Source organism: Leptodactylus fuscus, chromosome 1 (assembly GCF_031893055.1).
Source record: "Leptodactylus fuscus isolate aLepFus1 chromosome 1, aLepFus1.hap2, whole genome shotgun sequence".
In the NCBI taxonomy this organism is placed as follows: Eukaryota; Metazoa; Chordata; class Amphibia; order Anura; family Leptodactylidae; genus Leptodactylus; species Leptodactylus fuscus.
In genome coordinates this window covers 228,449,035-228,472,339 of record NC_134265.1, presented here as the reverse complement: position 1 = coordinate 228,472,339, position 23,305 = coordinate 228,449,035, and the positions used below count along the sequence as shown (strand labels likewise).

The 23,305-nt window shown below is 43.7% G+C and overlaps 1 protein-coding gene across 1 annotated transcript in view; it reads right to left on the bottom strand.

Moving 5' to 3' along the window:
• The window catches only part of CFAP299 (cilia and flagella associated protein 299), a 359,874-nt gene that overhangs the window by 77,067 nt on the left and 259,502 nt on the right, over nucleotides 1–23,305 (bottom strand). Inside the window, exon 4 of the mRNA XM_075284109.1 lies at nucleotides 1,811–1,953. Within this exon, the coding sequence (XP_075140210.1) occupies nucleotides 1,811–1,953 (143 nt within the window). The remainder of the gene's footprint in view (nucleotides 1–1,810; nucleotides 1,954–23,305) is intronic.

Sequence of the window (23,305 nt, the reverse complement as noted above, 5' to 3'; positions counted from 1 at the left end):
CTTACTGATCGCGCTGCTGCTGCTCCCGCTGCCTCCGCGATCCTCTTCTCTCGGCAGACGTCAGACGTCTACGTATCAGCATAGGCGGCGTGATGACACCGCCTACGCTGATACGTAGACGTCTGAACCAGCGCAGGTTCAAAGAAAAAAAAAGTAAAAAAATAAATAAATTAAAATAATCGCCCGGGCTGCCGCCCCCCTCCCTTGCGTCGCCTGAGGCAAGCGCCTCACCTTGCCTCATTAGAGGTGCAGCGCTGGTTGGACTTGATGGACCTGTCTTAATCCAACCTCATCAAATGTAACTATGTATTTACACAAAAATTTGCTCATTTTGGGGACTTGTAAGTGTAACAAACTTGATATATTGAAAAAAATTTGTGGAAATTAACCTGATTGAAAAATTGAAAGAAGCTGCAAAATATTATCCCTTTATGGGAGCAGAATGGCGTACCAACATGACATTGGTATTAAAAGAAGCAATGATGGGTTTTTTTTTTTGTTTATTTAGTTATCATGCACACAATGTAGCGGGGCAACTACAGAATTTAATACCAAAATGATCCATGTATGAGATCAGATACAACAGCAACTTAATTCTGGATGTGGATATATCTTTAAAGATGTAAAGAGTTTTCTGATCATGAGTACAGCACTTGGGAGCAAGAAGAGAACCTGGACTGTCCTATCCATCATTCCTTTATAGGAGCAAATGCCACAGCAAAATAGCATTAGAGGAGTAAAAATTTACAGAATTTCAAGAAAAAAAATAAAACGGGTCAGCCTTCCCCAGCTGTGGAATATCAAGGATTCCCTCTGCACCCAAAAGAACGTCTTCCTTCTCTTCCCCCAGTCTTAGAGTCCCAGATCCTTCATCACATGACCAAGACACAGTTCTTCATTCTCCTCCAGTTCCTCATGCACCTTAGGGCAGTGAAACTGACCAAGAGGTAGAAGTTTACATTTTTTTTTATCCCTCACTGCATGATTGTAAATGGTTCTTGTAAGATCAAACAAACACTCCAGCATGTGTGACTCAACAGCAATGAGGGAGGGGGAGTGGAAGTTTACCCTGAAGTTAGGGGCAGGAAATGGTGCATTGTGGAAGAACTAGAGGAATTAATTGAGAGCCAACCGGTGATGGAACTGGGTCTGCACTTACATGGTGGTGCCATGTTGTGTTTTTGGACTGTGCACACTGCCGCTTAAAACATTGACCCGATGGGCCATGATAGCCAAGGACTGTGCCTGTCCATAATTGCTGGTCCATTTGTTGATGGTGACATGTACCTTACACACAATGAGAGGCCCACATAGCAATATCAAGCATAGGAAGCTTTCCTACAGAAATAATAGCAGCTATGTATCCCTTTTCAATTTACTGAAAGAGATAATGCTGGCTACAATAGAAATTTACAAACAATGCATTGCAGCTTGCTAAGGTCAGGGTGAATACTCAGAGGGAGGAAGGATCTCCCATTCTCTGTATTATTGGAGGTTACAGTAGTCAGACTCCCACCAATCAAGTATTTATCTTCTTTCCTATGTCTACTCTACTCTAGCCCAATACTGCCCTCCTGACAGTACAGAGTTTAAGTAGCATATCAGAAATAAAAAATAACAGCATAGATTACTCAGGAACGGTGAGGGCTAGAGAAAATCTCCAACTGTTCCAGAATCAGAGGTGCAGTACCTATTATGTAATGTAAAGAACTGGACTTGTTGGAGGTGGTGAAAAGTTCTCTTTAATTTCCCCTTCCACTCTTCAGTATATCACAAAATCAATGCCAATAATCCATATTACAATAACTACCTTAAGTCAGTGGGTCGGGGAAGGAGCTTTTTCTTGCCACTAAAGTACACATCAAAGTCTTCTGTCTTTAACCGATGGGAATAATCAATATATCCCGACAATTCCTGTCCATGTGAATTTTTATCTCGGATAAAGATGATAGACTAAAAGATAAAATACAACAATTATATTTAGAAAATAAGTCAAAACCGTATATTAACATGGCATTTTGTAAATGTATACAATATGGTATGTAGTAAATGACATCATCCCTGATTCATGTTATTCACAAAGGAACTAATTATTAGGACATGTCAACTGATACACTCTGAAATACAGACAATTTGATGTTGTGATATTCATTCATAGTATCATCAGAAATTTATTTTATTTGATCTATTTCAAAATAAAACTACATAGAGAAAAAGCAGTGAGAGTTTAAGAAATCATTATTTGGTATGTGTAATATTTTCCTAAAATACCCTAACATTTTGTAGATCCAATTTTAGGATTTCTTTTTGCTAGTGTTAGAGCTTCCATTTTTTATAGATCCATGACAGACATGGGTTTTTTACAGATCAAAATAAAGTTTTTAAATGGTCCTTTAAATCCCTTAAAGGGGCTATCTCCTTATAAGTAACACCATTCATATTCGAACTGATTCAGAAATCAGTTGATCACTATAGGATATGAGCAAAGGACACAAAACAGACAAAGGACACAATATAATATAGTAAGGCTTGATTCATATTTGCGCATGGGTTTCTGTTTGGGGGGTCTGCTTGGGAATGGAAACCTAATCCCCACAAAAAAAGCAGTTACCTTAGGAAACTCGTTGAACCATAGAATATAATGGGGTTTGTGTGATTTCCGCTTGGTTTCCGCATGAAAAATGCAGAGAGAAAAGTGCTGCTTGCAGTGCTTTTCTCTTCACATTTTCATGTGGACGGAGGAACAAAATCCCCGAACAAAGATGTGAACCAAGCCTAAGCTTGTACTAAAATAAAAGAGATGGATATATGCATATACCACATCTATGCACCAATCTTGTACAGGTATCCACCAGTTTCATGTTTTGAATATGGGTATAGGTTTTCAGAGACATGAAGTTGGGATGTATTGAAATCTTCCATTTTATTGGCTTAAGAAATGGCAATGCATTTCAAACATACAAAATGTGTTGCTTTTTTTGAACATTTCAATGTATCTTCTGCTACTAACTTGATGTTTCCAGGACCTACTTCCAACATGTGAAAATGGTTCTACACTGCAGAAACTCGTAGTCATGGTCATTTGGTCATAAAATCTCATGGCAACCCCTGAAAATGACATGCCTTTTAGGGTATGTTCACATGGAGGAAAAGGTTGCGAAAACCTTTTCCACCTTGTGAGCATTCTGCCTGGCTAGCCGCAATGGGATGCCGATGAATGAATGGGCCTAAACAGGAGCATGTCTCGAACCGCGGACGCCATGGCTGACTCAGCTGCGGAATCCACGGCAAGATAGGTCATGTTGCTTCTTTTTTCCACTACTAGCTAGTGGAAAAAAAACGAGTGGCTCCCATTGAAGTCAATTGAAGTCAATGGAAGCCATTTTTGCAGATGGATTTTGAGGCAGATTCCGCGTCAAAATCTGCCTGCAAAAAACTCTGTGTGAACATACCGTTATTCTCCGTGATGTTGTGCTGAGGTAGCATGGGATTCATAGTAGGCATATAGAAAGTTATATTTATAGCTTAAGATGGTGTCTTATGAGGAACAGGCAAAAAGGTGAACTGGATATGAGTGAACGATACATAATAATAGTGCACCGTGTGATAGACAAACAGATGAGGGTACAGGAATAATAACAGATTTCACTGGACTTCTTCTTCGATTATGGAACAGTGCTATTGACACTAGGTTCACACTAGCGTTCGGCACTCCGTTCTGTGGTTTCTGTCTTCTGCATGCAGAAGACGGAAACCTGTCAGATCGGTCCGGCCGTGAGCGGTGGTGAGCGTTTTATGCTCTCCGCCGTGAAATCGTTTTTTTTTTTTTAATCGGACACAGAGTACTGCATGTCCAACTCTGTGTCTGGTTTAAAAAAAAACGGTTTTGCGACGGAGAGCATAAAACGCTCACCATCGGACATCTTTCAAACCCATTCAAATGAATGGGTTTGAAAGAGTCCTGCAGATTTCCGTCTCCTGCCTCTGTTTTGTGCAGGAAATGGAAACCTGCAGAGACCAGGCGCAGATGTGAACGAGCCCTTATTTAGAAATTTGGCATCTATGATTTAAATGCTGGTCCAGCAGCCACAGTATGGCAGGTACTCCTGTATCTAATGCCTAGTCATTGGCCCGCCACTTGTCTCCATCTTACCCTTCACGCCATAAAGGTTATCATGTAGTTTTTTTTATGCCTATTAAACACACAAGAATTCACTCGACTTTAACTGCTGTGAATATTCCAAAGAATGATGACTGAGCAAAATATTTTGCTACTAACATAGTCAAAACCACACTAAAAATACATTGTTTGATGTTAAACATATTGAAGTAACATTCAGCACCAAGACATCAGCGCTCAGAACACCCACATTATACCTGGCTGAAATTCTCCAGACACTATTCTAGTCTTTTGTAACTATGCCACATTATTGCAGACTCTAATGCCACAAATATTCTTCCAGATTCTGCTGTCTATAATAATATATTATGCCTTTTCCAACCTACCTATGCCAATCCAATATTTTGTATATGGAGGTAGGATAGAAAGCATTGCGTCACTATTCTAGACTGGAAAATTGGCATACTTATATACAAAGTGCAGATTGCAATCAGGTCACAATCTTTCAGCTTTTTAAGGTAAGTATAAAAGGTAACTAAATTCTGCTCAAAGTACTGCAAAGTTGAGAGGGGAAATATACAGGTGTACAGTTAGATGGTCATATCTTCCATCTTGGCAATATGTCTTTTGAGAGGAGAATTCCATTTTTTTCAAAACCATATAGCACGTTTGGAAACTGTGACATGCATAGCTAATACAAGGAAAAGCAGCATTCACTGTATCACATTTCTTCTATTATTGTATATCTGGGACTGTTCATGCTGTGTTCTGCAGTGGCCATCTAATATTTTCATTGTAATGATTTCACAATGGCAACCTTGGACATATGGTTACATGCAAAAAAAATTAGTCAGGTGTAGAAAAAAAAGCTGCAAAGTAAGCTTATTAACGCATATATATATATATATATATATATATATATATATATATATGTTATACCAATATTTGGTGTAACCACCATTTGCCGTCAAAGCAACATCAATTCTTCCAGGTACATTGCACAGTTTTTTGAGTTTTTTGAAGGAATTTAGCAGAGAGATTGTTCCGAACATTTTGGGGGAAATGACCACAGATCTTTTGTAGATGTAGGCTTGCTCAAATCCTTCTGTGTATTCATGTAATGCTATACAAATTTGATGATGTTGAGATCAGGGCAATATGGGAATCCTCCTCCAAACATCTATATCAGGGGTAGGGAATGTACGGCTCTCCAGCTGTTGCAAAACTACAACTCCCAGCATGCATACTTGCTCTGCTGTTCTGGGAACTCCCATGGAAGTGAATGGAGCATGCTGGGAGTTGTAGTTTCACAGCAGCTGGAGAGCCAAAGGTTCCCTACCCCTGATCTATATTGTCAGGGTCATATGGTGATCATGGTGGATTACCCATCCTATACTTGCTGGCAGATACTTCAATCTACAGTTGAATTGACATTGTCAGCAGAGAGTCTTGTCCGAAGCTCTGTGACAACACCACCAGCATTGCTGAACAGTCGTTCTGAGAAGACACTAGCTGCTGGACAGGAATGTAACCCCAGGGCATACTGGGCAAGTACAGGCCACATTTCCTTCTTTGACACCCAGTAGTCCAGCAGGAAAGACTCTTGTGGTAAGATGTCTATGTGCGTTTTCATATAGTCTTGCACCTGCAACAAAAAATGCTGTCTCCGGTCTGATACCTCTATACCTCTACATTTAATGTTGGTGTAGTAGGCCTCAACAAAGACAGCCAAGCATTAGCCATTATGCCCACACTTCCCTTGCAACAGGCCGTGCTTCTGTCTCTGGGACCACCATGGCGTTGTGAAAGTTGTGCAGGAGTTGGAGATGATCTTGACTCACTGCTTTCTGTAGGAAATGTGTCCATTAAGTCGTCCAACAGTTTTTTTTATGGTATATATCGATATCCCTATAAGCCTGTGGTGTGATGGAAATGAAACCCGGAACTTTATCCCTTAAGCGAGGATCAAGTAGGGTTGCCACCCAGTATTCAGGATCTGCAAGCATGTTTTTCACACGTTTATCTTCCAGAAGACAATTTAGCATGAAATTACACATGTGTGCCAATGCACCTGGTGGCGATTCATGACTGTCCAACTCAACTAAGCTGACTATAGTCTCTTTTGCATCCCCTCATCCACACACAATGCGTGTTGACTGGGACTGCTGGAATGACTCCTCCTCAGTGACATCTATTTCCTGATCCAAATCATCCTCATCCTCCTCCTCCTCCTCTGAATAAGTACCCACAGAGGCTATTCGAGTCTGTGACCCAGTCTCCAACCAGTGCCTCATCCGCCCAGCCCTGGAGTCATGGTGGCCATGGTGGTCTTCCAAGTCCTGACTGTTTTCAAAGAAAATATCCTCTTCCTCCTCTGTTGCACATACCTGATCCCTCAAAGTTATGAGGCTGTCCTTCAATGTGCAGTATTCCAGACACTGAAGAACCAAACAGACGTCATGCAGCTGTGCCCACTCCACAGCCATAAGATGGAGGTTTTCCAGGGCAACATTTGTACGTCAGGCCCCTCTCATCATCTAAAGATCAAGTACTGCTAGCTTCTGTTCCACAAACCTCTGCAACATATGCAATGTCGAATTCCACCTGGTGGGGACATCACATATGAGCCTGTGAATGGGGAATTGGTGTTTGCGCTGAAAGTGAGCCAAGAGAGCTGAAGCTACCTTTGTATATGGGCACACAATGTTCATACTTTGTCAACCAAGGGTGCAAGATCGGGATAGTGTTTCAAGAACACTTGCACAACCAAATCGAACACATGAGCAAGGCAAGATATATGCGTCAATGGGAACAAATTCAGGGCTGCCACCAAATTTCTACTATTGTCGCAGACCACGTTGCCTATTTTGAGGTCTAGCGGACCAAACCATAACTCAGTTTCAGCAATTATCACATCTTTGATGTTTTTGGTAGTGTGACTCAGTTCTCTCAAACTAATTAATTTGAGTACTGCTTGCTGCCTTTGCCCGCTAGCACGTCAATACAAATGAGGTGCATTTCCAGCCCCATGATTTGGTGAAGGTTCTGATGTGGAACTCATTCTGTCCCCGGGAACTCTCAGAAAATGAAGTTTCAGAATTTGTTGAAGGGAAATTTGGAACCCCCAATGACTTCTGAACGACCCTCCTTCGTGTTGAAAGAACAGATGACAAACTGCCGTCAACATTTTGACAAGGGTCAAACATGTTGACCCAATGTGCAGTCAGAGATAGGTAGTGGCCCTGCCCATGCTGGCTAGTCCACGTGTCCGTTGTCAAATGCACACATCCACTAACAGATTGCTTTAGGGCACGCTTGGTATGTTGCTTGACATGCTCCTGCAAGTCAGGGACCGCCTTTCGTGAAAAGTAATCGCGGCTGGGTACAACATATTGGGGCACAGCATGGGCCACTAGGGAGCGAAAAGCCTTTGATTCCACAAAACGGAAAGGGACCATTTCCAAAGCCAGTAGTTTTGAAATGCTAGAGTTAAGCAGCTTAGCACGCTCATGTGTGGCTGGATATGTTTTTTTCCTTTCCATTACTTGCTAGAGGGTGGGCTGAATATTAGAGCAAGAAAGAGAGGAACATGTTGGAGCAATTGGCATGCGAAATTCAGACGTGGCTCTTTGGCCAGTGGTTCTTGTAATTGTTTTAAGCCAATTGCTTGACTGTTGTCCAGCATTGTTGCCTGGTGCACATGAAGTTGGTGTGTACGTGGCACTGGCATTGGAAAAGTAGGTGGAAGAACTCACCAAAGTTCATGGTGGATGAACGTTCACAGGAACATCCCTGTCTTGACTTTCTTGTTGAATATATTTTTTAAAAAGTGATGGGTGTACAGATTTCAAATGCCTAGGCATAGCATTTGTATTGAGGTGCCTAGTGTCCTTTCCTCGGCTAAGTGACTGCTTGCAAGTCTTGCATATCACCCTCATTGGGTCATTTTCATCTTTGGTGAAATATAACCAAATAGTTTGTTTGGAGCCTTTCTTTTTTGGATTAGCACTTTTAAGTGCTTTGGGTCGCAGAGTGCCAGCAGGAGAAGCGTTTACTGGTGTTTGTGTTATAACTGGGATTTGTGCATTAATTGGAGGACGTTTTGGTGGCACTAGCAAACGAACTTGAACCTCATTGTCGCGGGGTGTTTAGAGTCTATACTATAGGCCATGTGTAATATATATTTCATGTGGAATGTATTCTCTAACCTGTTGTATACATCAATGTGTAGTTGGCTGATTAGGGTCTAGTGTGTTAGCACATTGTATGCAAATACCTCTAACTAGTGAGGACAATGGGTGGAGATAATCTGCTCGGTGTCCCCAAGAAGATGTTGGATGGTGCATTGTCCACAGGATACAGGGAGTCTGCTCTCTTTGGCATAGGTGAGGGGGGAAGGATCTGTGACTCAGCCCTTCCCACCCACAGATATAGGATGTAACAGTCTTAGTATATAGGATGTAGCTAGCAGTTAGTATGTGTTAGCCGGCCTGTGCACAGCTCTGCAGAGAGCCAGGATTTAGTTACAGGACCAAGGAACCAAAGCTATCATTGAGTTGTGACTTCTGTGGACTTATTGTTATTACGGTTGATGTGACTGCCGCCGGCTACTAACTTTGTGGATTACAATAAATTGCTGTTGTCTCCCGACCTCTTGCGTCCCTGTTGATTCAAGATATCCTCCGGAGGAAGGACGTATACCTTTGCTCCGTGACAACTGGTTGGCAGCGGTGGGATCAACAGCGGACAGCGAGATGGACTACAGCAGCCCAGCGATTAATGGAGCCACAACCTCAGAATACAGGAACTGGACTATGGCAAGTCTACAATTAAGGGCCCGGGAACTAAACCTGAGTTACCAGGGAAGAACGAAAGAGCAACTGATCGAGGCACTGGAGGAGATGACCCTGCAAAGCGACCATGAGGTGGGCTGCCCCCAGGAGACAGTAGAGATACGGGAGCGGCAGGTACAGACCCAAAAGAGCAGATGGGTTGTTTTGTATGAGGAGGAATTGGCAGTGCTGGGGCTAGAAGCAACTGCAGAGCAAAGGAGTAGAGCGTTACAGAGGGCTCAGGAAAAGGAGAAGGAGGAACAGAGAATACGCATGAAAAGGAAAGAATGGCTCATGAAATGCGAATGGCTGAGATAACTAAGGGGAATTATAATCAAACGCCGACCCCTAGCCCAACAGTGAGAGAACCACAATATGTGTCCCATAAACACTTCAAGACCTTTGATGAAGCGGCTGGGGATGTTGATGGATATTTTTAGGACTTCGAACACCAGTGCCGCCTGATGGAAGTCCCAGAGAAGGATTGGGTCCGGTATCTGGTGGGGCACCTACGAGATGGGGCTGCGGAAGCTCTCAGAGCCATGGACCCTAGTGATCAGCGGGACTATGAGGCCATTAAAAGAGCGGTGCAGAAGTATTATGCAGTCACTCCAGAGACCTACCGAGTTCAGTTCCGCTCTTTGCCTTACAATGGGGGAAGCTCCTTTCACATGTTTGCCCACAAGTTGAAGCAAGCATGCAAGCGCTGGCTAGAAGGAGAGGAGGCTGTCACAGTCGATAAGATCCTCCAAGTCATACTTAAGGAACAGTTCTTTTCCCAGTGCCCCGCTGAGATCCGTGAGTGGGTGCTGGAAAGGAACCCAGCCACAGTTGAGCAAGCTGCTTCCCTTGCAGATGAGGGCCTGACCATCAAGCCGCAGTGGAAGAGGTTGTTTGCAGAGGAGCGGAAAACTACCACAGTCCGCCAGACACCCTTCAGCCAGCCACCCACCTTTCGTGCCCGGCCTCAGGATTACAATTCCCCCTCTACCCCTGCCCCAGCCCATCGGCCTCCAGCTATGAACAACCCTGTCCCTAGACAACGACCTACTGGAAGAATGCTAGAGCGCAGATGTTTTGGGTGCGGGCGGCCTGGACATTTGCAAGCTAGTTGCCCTGCTAACATGGGGGCACGGGCCACCGTGGCATCCCGGCCTATTCACTACCTGGGAACCACCCCTAGGACAGAAAGTTTGGCCCCATTTCCAGATGACTCCATGAATGACCCATCTGTTCCACCTCCAGGGGTCTATGGGATTCAGCCCTCTGCCACACATCCCGCAAACCCTCAGCCGAAGCACTTGCAGGAGGTCCTCCTGGATGGCCGAACAGTTGTTGGATTCCGGGACTCGGGAGCTTTCCTAACGGTAGCGGACCCCCGAGTGGTTCGACCTGAGGCCCTAGAGGAGGGCCCTGGCCTTTCTATCGAGTTGGCAGGGGGTACTCGGAGACGTATTCCTAAAGCTACCGTGGAACTTGACTATGGTTATGGACCAAAACGATGCACAATTGGTGTGATGAGCGGGCTGCCGGTCGATGTTCTGTTAGGCAACGATGTTGGAAATCTACAGTGCCACTTTGTGGGAGCAGTGACCCGAAGCCAAGCTCAGGGAGAAGCCAACATGGATCCACCGGATTTTCTGCCAGATGCCAGCCCTTCAACCCTACAACTTTACCATTCAGTACCGCCGAGGGAACCAACACCAGAACGCAGATGGGTTATCCCGGCAGGAGGACATATGAGCTATAGAGACTGATGTGCATTCCCCAATTTACCTGTGTAGGCCAATTGTGTCATGCACATGTTTTGAGAGGGGGAGGGGTTGTCGCGGGGTGTTTAGAGTCTATACTATAGGCCATGTGTAATATATATTTCATATGGAATGTATTCTCTAACCTGTTGTATACATCAATGTGTAGTTGGCTGACTAGGGTCTAGTGTGTTAGCACATTGTATGCAAATACCTCTAACTAGTGAGGACAATGGGTGGAGATAATCTGCTCGGTGTCCCCAAGAAGATGTTGGATGGTGCATTGTCCACAGGAGACAGGGAGTCTGCTCTCTTTGGCATAGGTGAGGGGGGAAGGATCTGTGACTCAGCCCTTCCCACCCACAGATATAGGATGTAACAGTCTTAGTATATAGGATGTAGCTAGCAGTTAGTATGTGTTAGCCGGCCTGTGCACAGCTCTGCAGAGAGCCAGGATTTAGTTACAGGACCAAGGAACCAAAGCTATCATTGAGTTGTGACTTCTGTGGACTTATTGTTATTACGGTTGATGTGACTGCCGCCGGCTACTAACTTTGTGGATTACAATAAATTGCTGTTGTCTCCCAACCTCTTGCGTCCCTGTTGATTCAAGATATCCTCCGGAGGAAGGACGTATACCTTTGCTCCGTGACACTCATCATCAGAACTAGTTCCCTGATCCTCGTCACATGGAGACCAAGTTTTGTCAACATAGTCATCATCCACTGGCTCTTCTGAACAATCTTCCACACTAACACATGGACTGGCCTGGATGATGGTGAAGGCAGCCGCATCTGGAATTTGTGTTTCATCATCGTCAGATGACAGCAGTATGTGTGTGAACTTGGACATTGAATGATCAAATAATGCAGCAGATCCCTCAGTTTCTGCCAAATTTGTTGGACAGGTTAATTTAGAAGGGGTTGAACTGGATCCCCATTGAACACAGCAGATGACCCAAAGCTTCATTCAGTGGAATATGAGGAGGAAGTCTTTCCAGAAGAAGATGCTTCAATATATGAAGTAATTAGTTGTCTGTAGACTGGCTTATCAGCATTCAGAATACCGGATTCGCCACACACACGCAATGCTGACGCCTGTTTTTTCCCTTTCATGGCAGGTGGTTGAGCACTGGCCAGAGAACGACTGTTGGGTCCTTTTACTTTCCTAGCTTTGGGGGGCATGTTTTTTTTTAAAATAAAATAGTAACTTTCAAGTGATAAAGCAGTTTTTATTTAGTTGAGTGACTCGAGAGTTCCCCTTTTTGATGGGAACAGCCTCTCTGTTTTTTTAGAAAAAAACATAGATATATGTTTTTTTTTAAAAAAAGGTGAATATAGTTTGACGACAGAGCTCCCTATTGGATGTAGACAGCCTCTGGTTTTCAGAAATGAACGGATGTCTTTCTGTGAAAGGTATACAGTATATAGTCTTAGGACAGAGCTGCCTATTGGATATGGACAGCCACTGGTTGTCAGAAATGAATGTATACCTTTTTGGCAAAGGTATATACAGTGGCGTAACTACCGTGGTAGCAGTGGTAGCAGCTGCCACAGGGCCCGGGACATTAGGGGCCCGGCGACAGCCACTACCCCTGTCGTTTTTTTTTTCCTTAATAGGCTCCTTAATATCCCCACACCCTCAAGGGCCCCATAACTTCCCTACCATAAGTAGAAGATCGGCAGTAGATGCAGGGCTGCAGATGCTTCTTGTAAAAGCTTCCGCACACAGCAGCTTCCTGTTCCGCCCCTCCCCCTCCTCAGTATCGGAGTGTGAAGGGAGACATCTTGTGCGATGTATCTGCTCTCTTCACTGCTAGACAGAGCTGCACAGCCACATGTAAGTATATTTTTGGATAAAATATGTATAGATGTGTATATGTGTTTACATTATGTGCCTTATATACTGTGTGAGTCCTGTATGTGTGTAGATAGGTGTGTGTATATGTTGTATATGAATGTATGTGTGTGAATAGATGTGTATATGTGTAAGTATATACAGCATATCATTGTCTATCTGTCTATCTATCTATTTATCTCTATCTATCTATCTATCTATCTATCTATCTCTATCTCCTATCTATCTATCTATCTATCTATCTATCTATCATCTATCTATCTATCTGTATTTGCTTCTATACATGTCTACCATTATACATACTAGAATTGTATTTTATAATGTGATGTTTAGGCCCGGTTCACATCTGCGTTCAGGTTTCCATTCGTGAAGTCTGCTTGGGACCCCCCCAAACAGAAACCTATACGCATTAAAAAGCGGTTACTTTCAGGGTCTCCAATTATTATACTCTGGGGTCTGAAAAGACCCCAGAGTATAATAATTGTTCATGGGTGTTCATTATGGGGCATAATGGTGTATGCAGGGGCCACTATGGGGCATAATAGAGCATGCAGGAATGTGGCGGAGGTCGGTCGGTTGAGGTCTTTAGTGTCAGTCAGGAAGGGGGGAGCCCATGTCAAACGTTTGCCACGGGGCCCCGCCATTCCTAGTTATGCCACTGGGTATGTATATATCTGAGGACAGAGCTGCCTATTGGATATGGACAGCCACTGTTTGTCAGAAATGAACATATACCTTTTTGGCAAATATATATATATCTGAGGACAGAGCTGCCTATTGGATGTAGACAGCCGCTGGTTGTCAGAAATGAACGGATGCCTTTTTGTGAAAGGTATATATAGTCTGATCATCAATGGACTGCCTGCTATCCTTGTAACAAGTAGATTTTTTATTAGGGAAAGCCCCTCTGCCAAAAACAATGAACATTCCATACACAGCAATATGCCTTGTTACATTGTGTGGCATCACGTAAACACTGGCACCAGAGACAGCAAGGGAATAATGAAAAGCTTGTGTTGTAACTGGTTAATTAACAGGATAACAGAGTACTACTGTGTACCATTCCAGGAGTAGAAGCTCTTATTATTCTACAGGATTAATGGCCAGCAATAAAACATGTCCTATTATTCTTTTCAATTGGTTGCATCAGTGCTATGAGATCATGTCCTTAGCATACCTGTACAGGGAGGCTTGTTTATGTGCTGGCACACTGGACCTTCATTTTGTTGTTTGTCTATTCCATTCTAAGGCTCATGCACACAGTCATATGACAGTAACTGTAATAGTGAGGAGGAAGTATCATGGCAGCTACCCGATCTGTCCTACGGGTAATACACCACCCCTTCATTCCCTATTAGAAGTCTGGCTATCACTGGCAGCTTGCTCCCCCCTAGCCATGCGGCTGCACAATCTCCATACAGTTGCAAACTTTGCAATGGCATTTTAAAACATCTTTGAGGGGGGCTTGTCCTGACTATGGCAGCGTGAAATTGCACATCTCCTGAGCTGCCACTGACTGAGATATAACAGGATGCCTACACAGCAGATCAAACCACCTTATGTACCAGGTAATGATGGGCAGATGCACCGGCAGGCTTGGGGCTACCTTACAACTGGTTAAGAAGAAAATCGCCAAGTTCCTGTGCTCTCCACAGCTGGCCGCTTTCCCATCTCCTGAATCCAAAATGGCACCTGAGTGTATCATGGCCATTTCTTGTCATTGAAGCGCTGCCAAGTTGCAAGTATCCATTTCAGCTGGCTCCCCTTCTGCATGTCCTGCCTCCAGCCACTGCAACTCCGGCCAGCATTATATACGTAACACCTCTCCTTGCCAACATTGTCGCTCATCACCAATAGTGGAGCCACTGTTCACTGGTCTTCACCTCCACCCTCCTCACCGGCCAGCGCGGCGGCCAACGTGTCCTTCAAGGGGCCAGACCAGCACCGCGCCACAACAGAGGTACCAACTCACCCCACTATCTGCTCTTCCTCTGTGTTTCCCATTACATTCAAGCTTTCTTCATACCCCATCCACCCGCCTTATTTTCTCATGGGCCAGCACCCTTTTACTCAGCACAAGAGTGTTGGCCACCCTGGGTCTTGAACCTCCATTGGAGCTGGCATAGAATGGAGCTGAAATCCTGCCAACCTGCATCAACACCTCATCAACTATCAATTCTCCAGGTTGAAACACTTAGACATGCAACTGAATGTGCACTCTGCCCCCACTCTGGTCTCCCAAGCCCTCCACTCTACCCCAGCCCTATACACAGTCTGTTGAAGGGCCATTATGAGACATAATGCTATGTGGAGGACTGCTATGAGAAATTATACTGTATGTTGTACACTATGGGACATTATCCTTGTGAGGGCCACTATGGAACATTATATCTGTGAATGAGCCATTATGGGAAATTATATTGTGTACATTATGGAACATTATTCTGAAAGAGGTTGTCCAGGAATTGCACAAACTGCCCCTGTCCCTGGTATTCCAGTTTCTGCTACTGTAACCCATTCAGTTGTGTATCTTAGTCCCCAGAAGCCCTGCATCCCATGTGACTGCTGAGGCCACTGAAGAAGGACCAGTGACGTCAAGTACAATTCGTCCCTCTCCAGCGACCGCTGAGGACACTAATTGGAAGTGTAGGAGGAGTGGGTGAGATTTAGGCTTCACATTTTTTGTCTAAATAGTGAGTGTGGCCATTTTGTTGGAAGTAATCCCCCAAATAACTGACAGTACAAAACAGAAGCTGCTAAATGGATAAGTAATTTGAATGCCAGTTCACCCTATTACCCTTACACTATATGCATATGTACCAAATAGCGTGGCAAACCATGCTTTTTAGGGTCCCTGGAAAGATGGGTAGCATACCAGGTATTTCTATAATAATAAATGAAAAAATATAATATAAAATGAATCTCCTTTAACCAGAGCTTAGCAGATCTACCTTTCAGACTTCTGGGAAAGCTGGGTAACATAGCATGTGCATCTGTAATAAGGAATACTGAATACAATATTTACTTACATAAATCTACCTACTTTCGCTGTAATCAGACCATAGTTTGCCAGGATATACTATGTAATGCAATAATAGGGACTAGTGAATACTAAATATAGCTAAATAAATCCCCTTGCTTGCTCCCAAATTATGCCAAGGCTTGCTATATTTGCCTTTCAGGAATCTAGAAAAGCTGGGCCATTTGCACTATGTACAGTAGAAGGGAAAGAACTGCAAGTACCTAAAGCCGCACCAACATTCTGTACGGTGCATGAGCACAACAGCTCCCGGCATGTAAACATTACTGGGAGCCGAAACGTCCACGAACAGCAGCTCTGCGTGGGCCTTGGCTGTCAGGCTCTCACAGACCTAATATTGATTACCAATCCAAAGGGTAGGCCATAAATATTAGAAACAGGATAACCCCGTTGATTTATTATCCATATCCAAATGAGATGTTCATTTTACGCAAGGAGTGGTTGCATCGAGAGCCTGTTTTTACCTGTGGTCACCTCCCAGCACCTACTGAAAATGGGTGCTCTGGCAGATGTGACCCCTTCAGGGTCCTCCACACAGCTCATTGCATATGGATTAAAGTTCATCCTACAATACCGTACAGTATGCCCACTGTGCCACTAACTGTACCTACCACTGTATAGTTGACTAAGAAGCAATTTGGGTGATGTTAGACTCCTTTTCATAAGAAAAGAAGCTGTCCAAGCCAGAAAACTCTTGTAATATTTTACTGTTACCATCCGATACAGGCCTAAATGATACATACAAATCAGAGAGTGCATATATGTTCAACAAAGTGAAAGGTAATACCCTAAGAGAACTCTTCCAAATAGACATCCGTAAGATAGAGGAGTGAAGTAGAATAAAACACTCCTGCGGTTTCACTCATTATTAAGATGTTAAAGGAGATTTTTCCCAAAGGCTCTTTGCTGTGTTAACTTGGACAGCTTTACTGTGTTTGGGTGACTTATCTTTTCTGGGAAGGAGAATTGAAGCTTGTTCTTTCAAACAAAGCACAAGTAAACTTGAGACACTGAAGAATGACAAATCACAAAGAGGAGCTGAAGAAAACAAAGGCAGACAGTCCCGCCATTAAGCCCCTCCGCAGGCCGTTGTTGTATCAACAATGTAACAGGTGCTCCTTTTAGGCCCATCTGCAGAGTTTTACAGAGGTTGGCCTTAGCAAATTACAAGGAGCATTTTATTACTCCTCCGTGAAGGACCAGTTCAATGAGAAGAGAACATTTTCTCTGCTGGTCAGTGGCGATGAGCTTAAATCACGTTGTCACATTATAAAAGCCACACAAAGACAAAGAAAAACTTGTGTCTTTTCTACTAGCAATATCCATCCTATGAAACCAATATATCTCATATTCATGAACTGCACCTGCTTTATACGCCATGTATTAAAGGCATTACATGTAGGGCACACATTTGCGGTTTACAATGATTTTGTGTAGTATGTAATGTTTTTGGTGCAGGAGCCAGAGCACTAATGTATGGCACAGATCCAATCTCTGTCATGAGGCACTGAACACGAGAGGATCTCTGCAACATACGGTATCACAACTGACAACACGGCGGAGAATATCTTGGCTCTGGTCTGCTGAGAGATAAACCCTGTAGAAGTCTCCAAAGAAAGAAAATTTACAGCTTATCAATGCTTAGTAAAACAATCACTAGTGGAATGGAGGATAAGGAAGATGAAAATTCTGCTAGTGGAAAAATAAGCTAGCGGAACCCATTGAAATCAATGGGAGGCTTTTTATTCAGCGTGGAAAATTCAGCACTAAATAAACCGCCATTTTCCTCCGTGAGAATGGACTGTAATAGGTACTTTAGATTTCCATCAAGGTGACTGCTATCTTTCCACAAAACACAGTTACTTTTTTTTTTTGTTTCAATAGTTTTTATTAAAGAATTTTTCATATAACATAAAACAACATCCTACACGAGTCATGTGCATGAAATAAGGTAATAAGGGAAGAATGCATAAAATATGACACGTCAAATGCGAACAAAATCAAAACAATATCAAAAGGAACAAGAGGCACTGTAGAACATAACTAAAGTAGGTGGGCAATATCCATAAAGGAAAGCAATCTGTGTGATAAGGATGTGGTAAAGTGAAGGATAATATTTGGACAACAACCAAATTTCCCAAGTGCGTAAGGGAGCGTTCACACTACCGTCGGTGTCCGACATGTAGTGTCCGCTCCTAGTGTCCGCTCAAAATCTATCACGGACACTAGGAGCGGACACTAGATGTGTCCGTGACACCTGTCATTCACTTGAATGGGCATTGGGTGCGTTCTTTTTCACTCCGTGCCCGTCCTTCCCTGTCCGCAAGAGAAGATGTCCGACTTCTCAAGCGGACAGAAAAACCCTGCGTGCAGGGAAGGACGGGCACAGAGTGAAAAAGAACGCACCCGATGCCCATTCAAGTGAATGACAGGTGTCACGGACACATCTAGTGTCCGCTCCTAGTGTCCGTGACAGATTTTGAGCGGACACTAGGAGCGGACACTACATGTCGGACACCGACGGTAGTGTGAACGACCCCTAAGAAGGAAGTGTAGGAGAGTCTACCTAATGAAAATATCTTCTCATATAAGTAGGTAGTATTAATCGTCTCAATCAGAGCCGAAATAGGCGGGACCAAAGTCGACTTCCATCTCTGAAAGATCAGCAGTTTAGCCATCGTTAGAATTTTACATACAATACGTTTGTGGGGACATAGTACCACAGGCAATCTCAGCAAAAGAATTCCCACCGCAGGGGATAGAGCGACATTGCAACGACATATGACATACGACATACTGATCAAAGCAAATACAGAAGACCAATAAGAGGCTGGACATCACCAAATAACATGGAACAGTGATCCTACAGTTACTTTTTTAACTAGTTCAGGACCAGGTCATTTTTCCTGGTTTAGGACCAGAGATCTGCAGTTTTTAGAGCTAGACTATTTTATTTCCTTTGGGTCATTCAAATAATTTTTGCCTTTTGCCTGGCACTTGGTATCCATTTGCATCTATCATCATATTCTCCATCAGACAGACTGTATTTCCATTTTTCTAGTGCTCAACAGCATAAATAAGGCAGCATAAATCAGGATAAGGTACAGGATACTCAATTACAATAGTTCAAGCTCTTGAATGTCACATGGAGGAGCATCTTACCCCTCGTTCACATCTGCGTTGGTATTCCGTCCGGGGGAGTCCACATGGGGACCCTCAAACGGAATACCAAACGCAATTGCAGGCGCTGTGCATTAAAAGCACACAGACTCTATAGACTATAATGGGGTACATGTGCTTGCTGCGCGCTGCCCGCACGAATCATGCAGACAGGAAAGTAGATAGTGAACTACTTTCCTGTCTGCATGTTCTGTGCAGAGATCTGGTGGCAAGCACACGGACCCCATTATAGTCTATGGGGATCCATGTGCTTTTACTGCACAGCGCCTGCAATTGCGTTTGTTATTCCGTTCGGGGGTCCCCATGCAAACTCCCCTGGACAGAATACAAACGCGGCGTTTTACAGTGCAAGCAAAGGGGATGGGATTCATGCGAATCCCATACCCACTTTGAGGAAGAAATCACAGTGCGGACACACGGCGATTTGCAAAGCCGTTGCGGCTTTGCAAATCGCAGCATGTCAATTATATCTACGGAAGCACCAGCAGCTTTCCCATAGATATAATTGTAACAGAAAGTCCACAGAGGAAAATTTCTATTCTTCACGCTACGGTTCTTTCCGCAGCGCTTTAGAGCTGCGATTACGGCCCGTGGGGCCTTAGCCTCATATCCAAAAATGGCATGTGCTTGCCTTACCATGATTATTTCAGAAAAACTGGCCAAGTACATATAACTTACACCTGCCATTAATGTGGTTCTTTTTGTTCTGAACCCCAACTGGCCATAGCTGTTCAAAAGAGTCTTTTATGAAATTTTAGAATTATAATGGACTTTTATGGAGAAAGATGGATCTTATGTTAAAAATTAAATCTGAATTAGCCTAAGAAATTCAGTCTAAGCCTGTGATGCTTGGACTACTGCCTGAAGCATGCTGTTCCTTAGTAATGAATCAGTCCATATGTTAAGGTTTCCTTTGGTGTGGATTGGAGGCAGAAAGGTTTTGATTTCTATGTCCTGGGAGCACCTCTATTTGGAGAAATAAAGAGTAAGGGTATGTTCACACGGGGTATTTTGGTCAGGATTTTGTGGCTGTATCCGCCTCAAAATCCTGACCAAAAAGAAGGCTCCCATTGAAATCAATGGGAGCCGGTCAGTTCTCATTCTTTCAGGCGGATTTGCCTCGTGACATCCTCCTGAAGACACTCCCTCCTGACTAGGTCCATTTATTTGGACCTAATCTGGAGCAGAGTGGGCGACTGCACCGGCATCCAGTCGCAGTGACCCATATTTTGGGCCGAAACGTGAGGCAGCCTCCACCTCAAGTTCTGGACCAAAAAACCCAGTGTGAACTTACCCTAAGGCGGAGGGCCCCACGTTGCATAAACACCACTGTTTGCTCATGGAGTAAACTGCGCTGAAAAATAAGTGGCGTTTTACAGTCACAGCAAAGTGGATGGGATTCTAGTGAATCCAATACCCAATTTGCAGTAAAACAAGTACAGCGGAAATGCTGTGATTTCCAAAACCATTGGAGTTTTGGAAATCGCAGCATGTCAATTATACCTATGGAAATGCCGGCGGTTTCCTTACAGGTATAATTGAACCAGAAAGTCTGCACAGGAAACCTCTGTGAACTTTATGTGCAAAGCACTATGGGAAGAACCGTGATGTGTTGGACCTTAGCCTAAATGCTTCTTTTTTTTTTGGCCAGGGCCCCATGTGGCGTAAAAAGGCTTTTTCTAAAACACATGATGCGTTTCTGCTGTGGTTTTTCTCACAGTGTTTTTTTGCTCTCGGCTGCTACGTGGGGCCTTGAAGAGTTTTGTGAGTTCTGCCATTTCATCCAGACTTTTTCTAAAAGGTAAGTTATTTTCCCCTGTTCTTCTATAACCTCTTAATAACCAGTGATGAATGAAATTTTTTTTTGACATGGGCAGTTATCTCTTTCTGCTGCAGTGTACCTGCAAGAGCAATGGTTGTGTAATATAACCCTGCAGCTACTTCATTTGATCGCAATCATTTTAACCTTTTAAATGCCATGGTCATTTGTGACTAGGCATCAAAATGGCTAGACTGAACAAGGATACTCCTTTTGTGATCCTAACCTAACAATGGTCCCAGAGGAATGCCATCTTATTACAGCTATTAGATCATGTCCGAGGCAGGACCTAATAAGATGCCCATCTTTATTTCTCTAAAATGCATAATACAATTCAATACAGAAATCTTTCAGAATTTCATAAATCTGCATCTGTACAAAACTGCAGTGCAGTATATTATAAAGTTATTGAAGTTCAAGTCTCCAAGTGGAATTAGGGAGCGTTCACACTACCGTCGGTGTCCGACAGGTAGTGTCCGCTCCTAGTGTATGCAGGGTTTTTCTGTCCGCTTGAGAAGTCGGACATCTCCACTTGCGGACAGGGAAGGACGGGCACGGAGTGCAAAAGAACGCACCCGATGCCCATTGAAATAAATGACAGGTGTCACGGACACAGCTAGTGTCCGCTCCTAGTGTCCGTGACAGATTTTGAGCAGACACTAGGAGCGGACACTACCTGTCGGACACCGACGGTAGTGTGAACGCCCCCTTAGATAAAAAAAAGTTTCAAAATATCTAAAATAATAAACAAAAACAAAGGCAAAACTCCCCCATAAGCTGGAAAATCTTTCTGAGATGGCCACTCAAAATTCCAAAGTATGATGGTGACTCAGAAAATGTGTTGCTGAACCACTGGGTCGCTCGCACTGCGGGAGCTGTGTTGCGGTTGAGGCGGTTGTTGTGCAGCGCCACACCCATTGGAGTAGGGACCCACTATAAAGAGGTCGCCGTGAAGTGGCTAGTAGCTTATATACCTTGATCAATACGTATACTAAGAACTTCATGTTCAGTATTGTAGATTTTGCTGAGAAGCACTAGATCAAGGTATAAAACTGGGATGTGCGGGCCATGTCTTCTTCCCTTTTTGGATAGACTCAGAAAGTCACCCCCATGAGTAGTTGGTAATAAAGATTAGCAAAATACCTCAAACACCGTTGCAGACGATAGTGTGACAACAACATGCAAAAGAAGGATGGCAGATTTATCAATTTATCCCTATCCAGAAATGACCAAAGAGGGCTAGCTCACAAGAATACTGGCTTGATTCCACACCCAAAAAGTCATCAACAAGGAGTAGCAAAACAAGCTCACCCCTCAGAACCGAGCTCGGCGATGACACCTCCCTGACCAAGAAAATGCAGTGCGAACAGAACTGCCGTAACATCACAGATATATAAAGACCAGCAGGTTCTAAAAGGTAGAAGGATGAGTCCCAAGGTTACTGGCCTAATGTCATGGCAGGGTAGTAAATCTCACATCGGCCCCCACTGGGCAGACGGAGAAGACGGCACTGTATCACAAAATAAGATGATCCTACATATTTCATTAGGTAATCAGGGGTGATCAGGGGTCGCTGATATTTACAGTCCTATGAAAAAGTTTGGGCACCCCTATTAATCTTAATCATTTTTAGTTCTAAATATTTTGGTATTTGCAACAGCCATTTCAGTTTGATATATCTAATAACTGATGGACACAGTAATATTTCAGGATTGAAATGAGGTTTATTGTACTAACAGAAAATGCGCAATATGCATTAAACCAAAATTTGACCGGTGCAAAAGTATGGGCACCTCAACAGAAAAGTGACATTAATATTTAGTACATCCTCCTTTTGCAAAGATAACAGCCTCTAGTCGCTTCCTGTAGCTTTTAATCAGTTCCTGGATCCTGGATAAAGGTATTTTGGACAAACAATTCAAGTTCAGTTAAGTTAGATGGTCGCCGAGCATGGACAGCCCGCTTCAAATCATCCCACAGATGTTCAATGATATTCAGGTCTGGGGACTGGGATGGCCATTCCAGAACATTGTAATTGTTCCTCTGCATGAATGCCTGAGGATTTGGAGCGGTGTTTTGGATCATTGTCTTGCTGAAATATCCATCCCCGGCGTAACTTCAACTTCGTCACTGATTCTTGAACATTATTCTCAAGAATCTGCTGATACTGAGTGGAATCCATGCGACCCTCAACTTTAACAAGATTCCCGATGCCGGCATTGGCCACACAGCCCCAAAGCATGATGGAACCTCCACCAAATTTTACAGTGGGTAGCATGTGTTTTTCTTGGAATGCTGTTTCTTTTTGGACGCCATGCATAACGCCTTTTTTTATAACCAAACAACTCAATTTTTGTTTCCAAAATGAAGCTGCCTTGTCCAAATGTGCTTTTTCATACCTCAGGCAACTCTATTTGTGGCGTACGTGCAGAAACGGCTTCTTTCTCATCACTCTCCCATACAGCTTCTATTTGTGCAAAGTGCGCTGTATAGTTGACCGATGCACAGTGACACCATCTGCAGCAAGATGATGCTGCAGCTCTTTGGAGGTGGTCTGTGGATTGTCCTTGACTGTTCTCACCATTCTTCTTCTCTGCCTTTCTGATATTTTTCTTGGCCTGCCACTTCTGGGCTTAACAAGAACTGTCCCTGTGGTCTTCCATGTCCTTACAATGTTCCTCACAGTGGAAACTGACAGGTTAAATC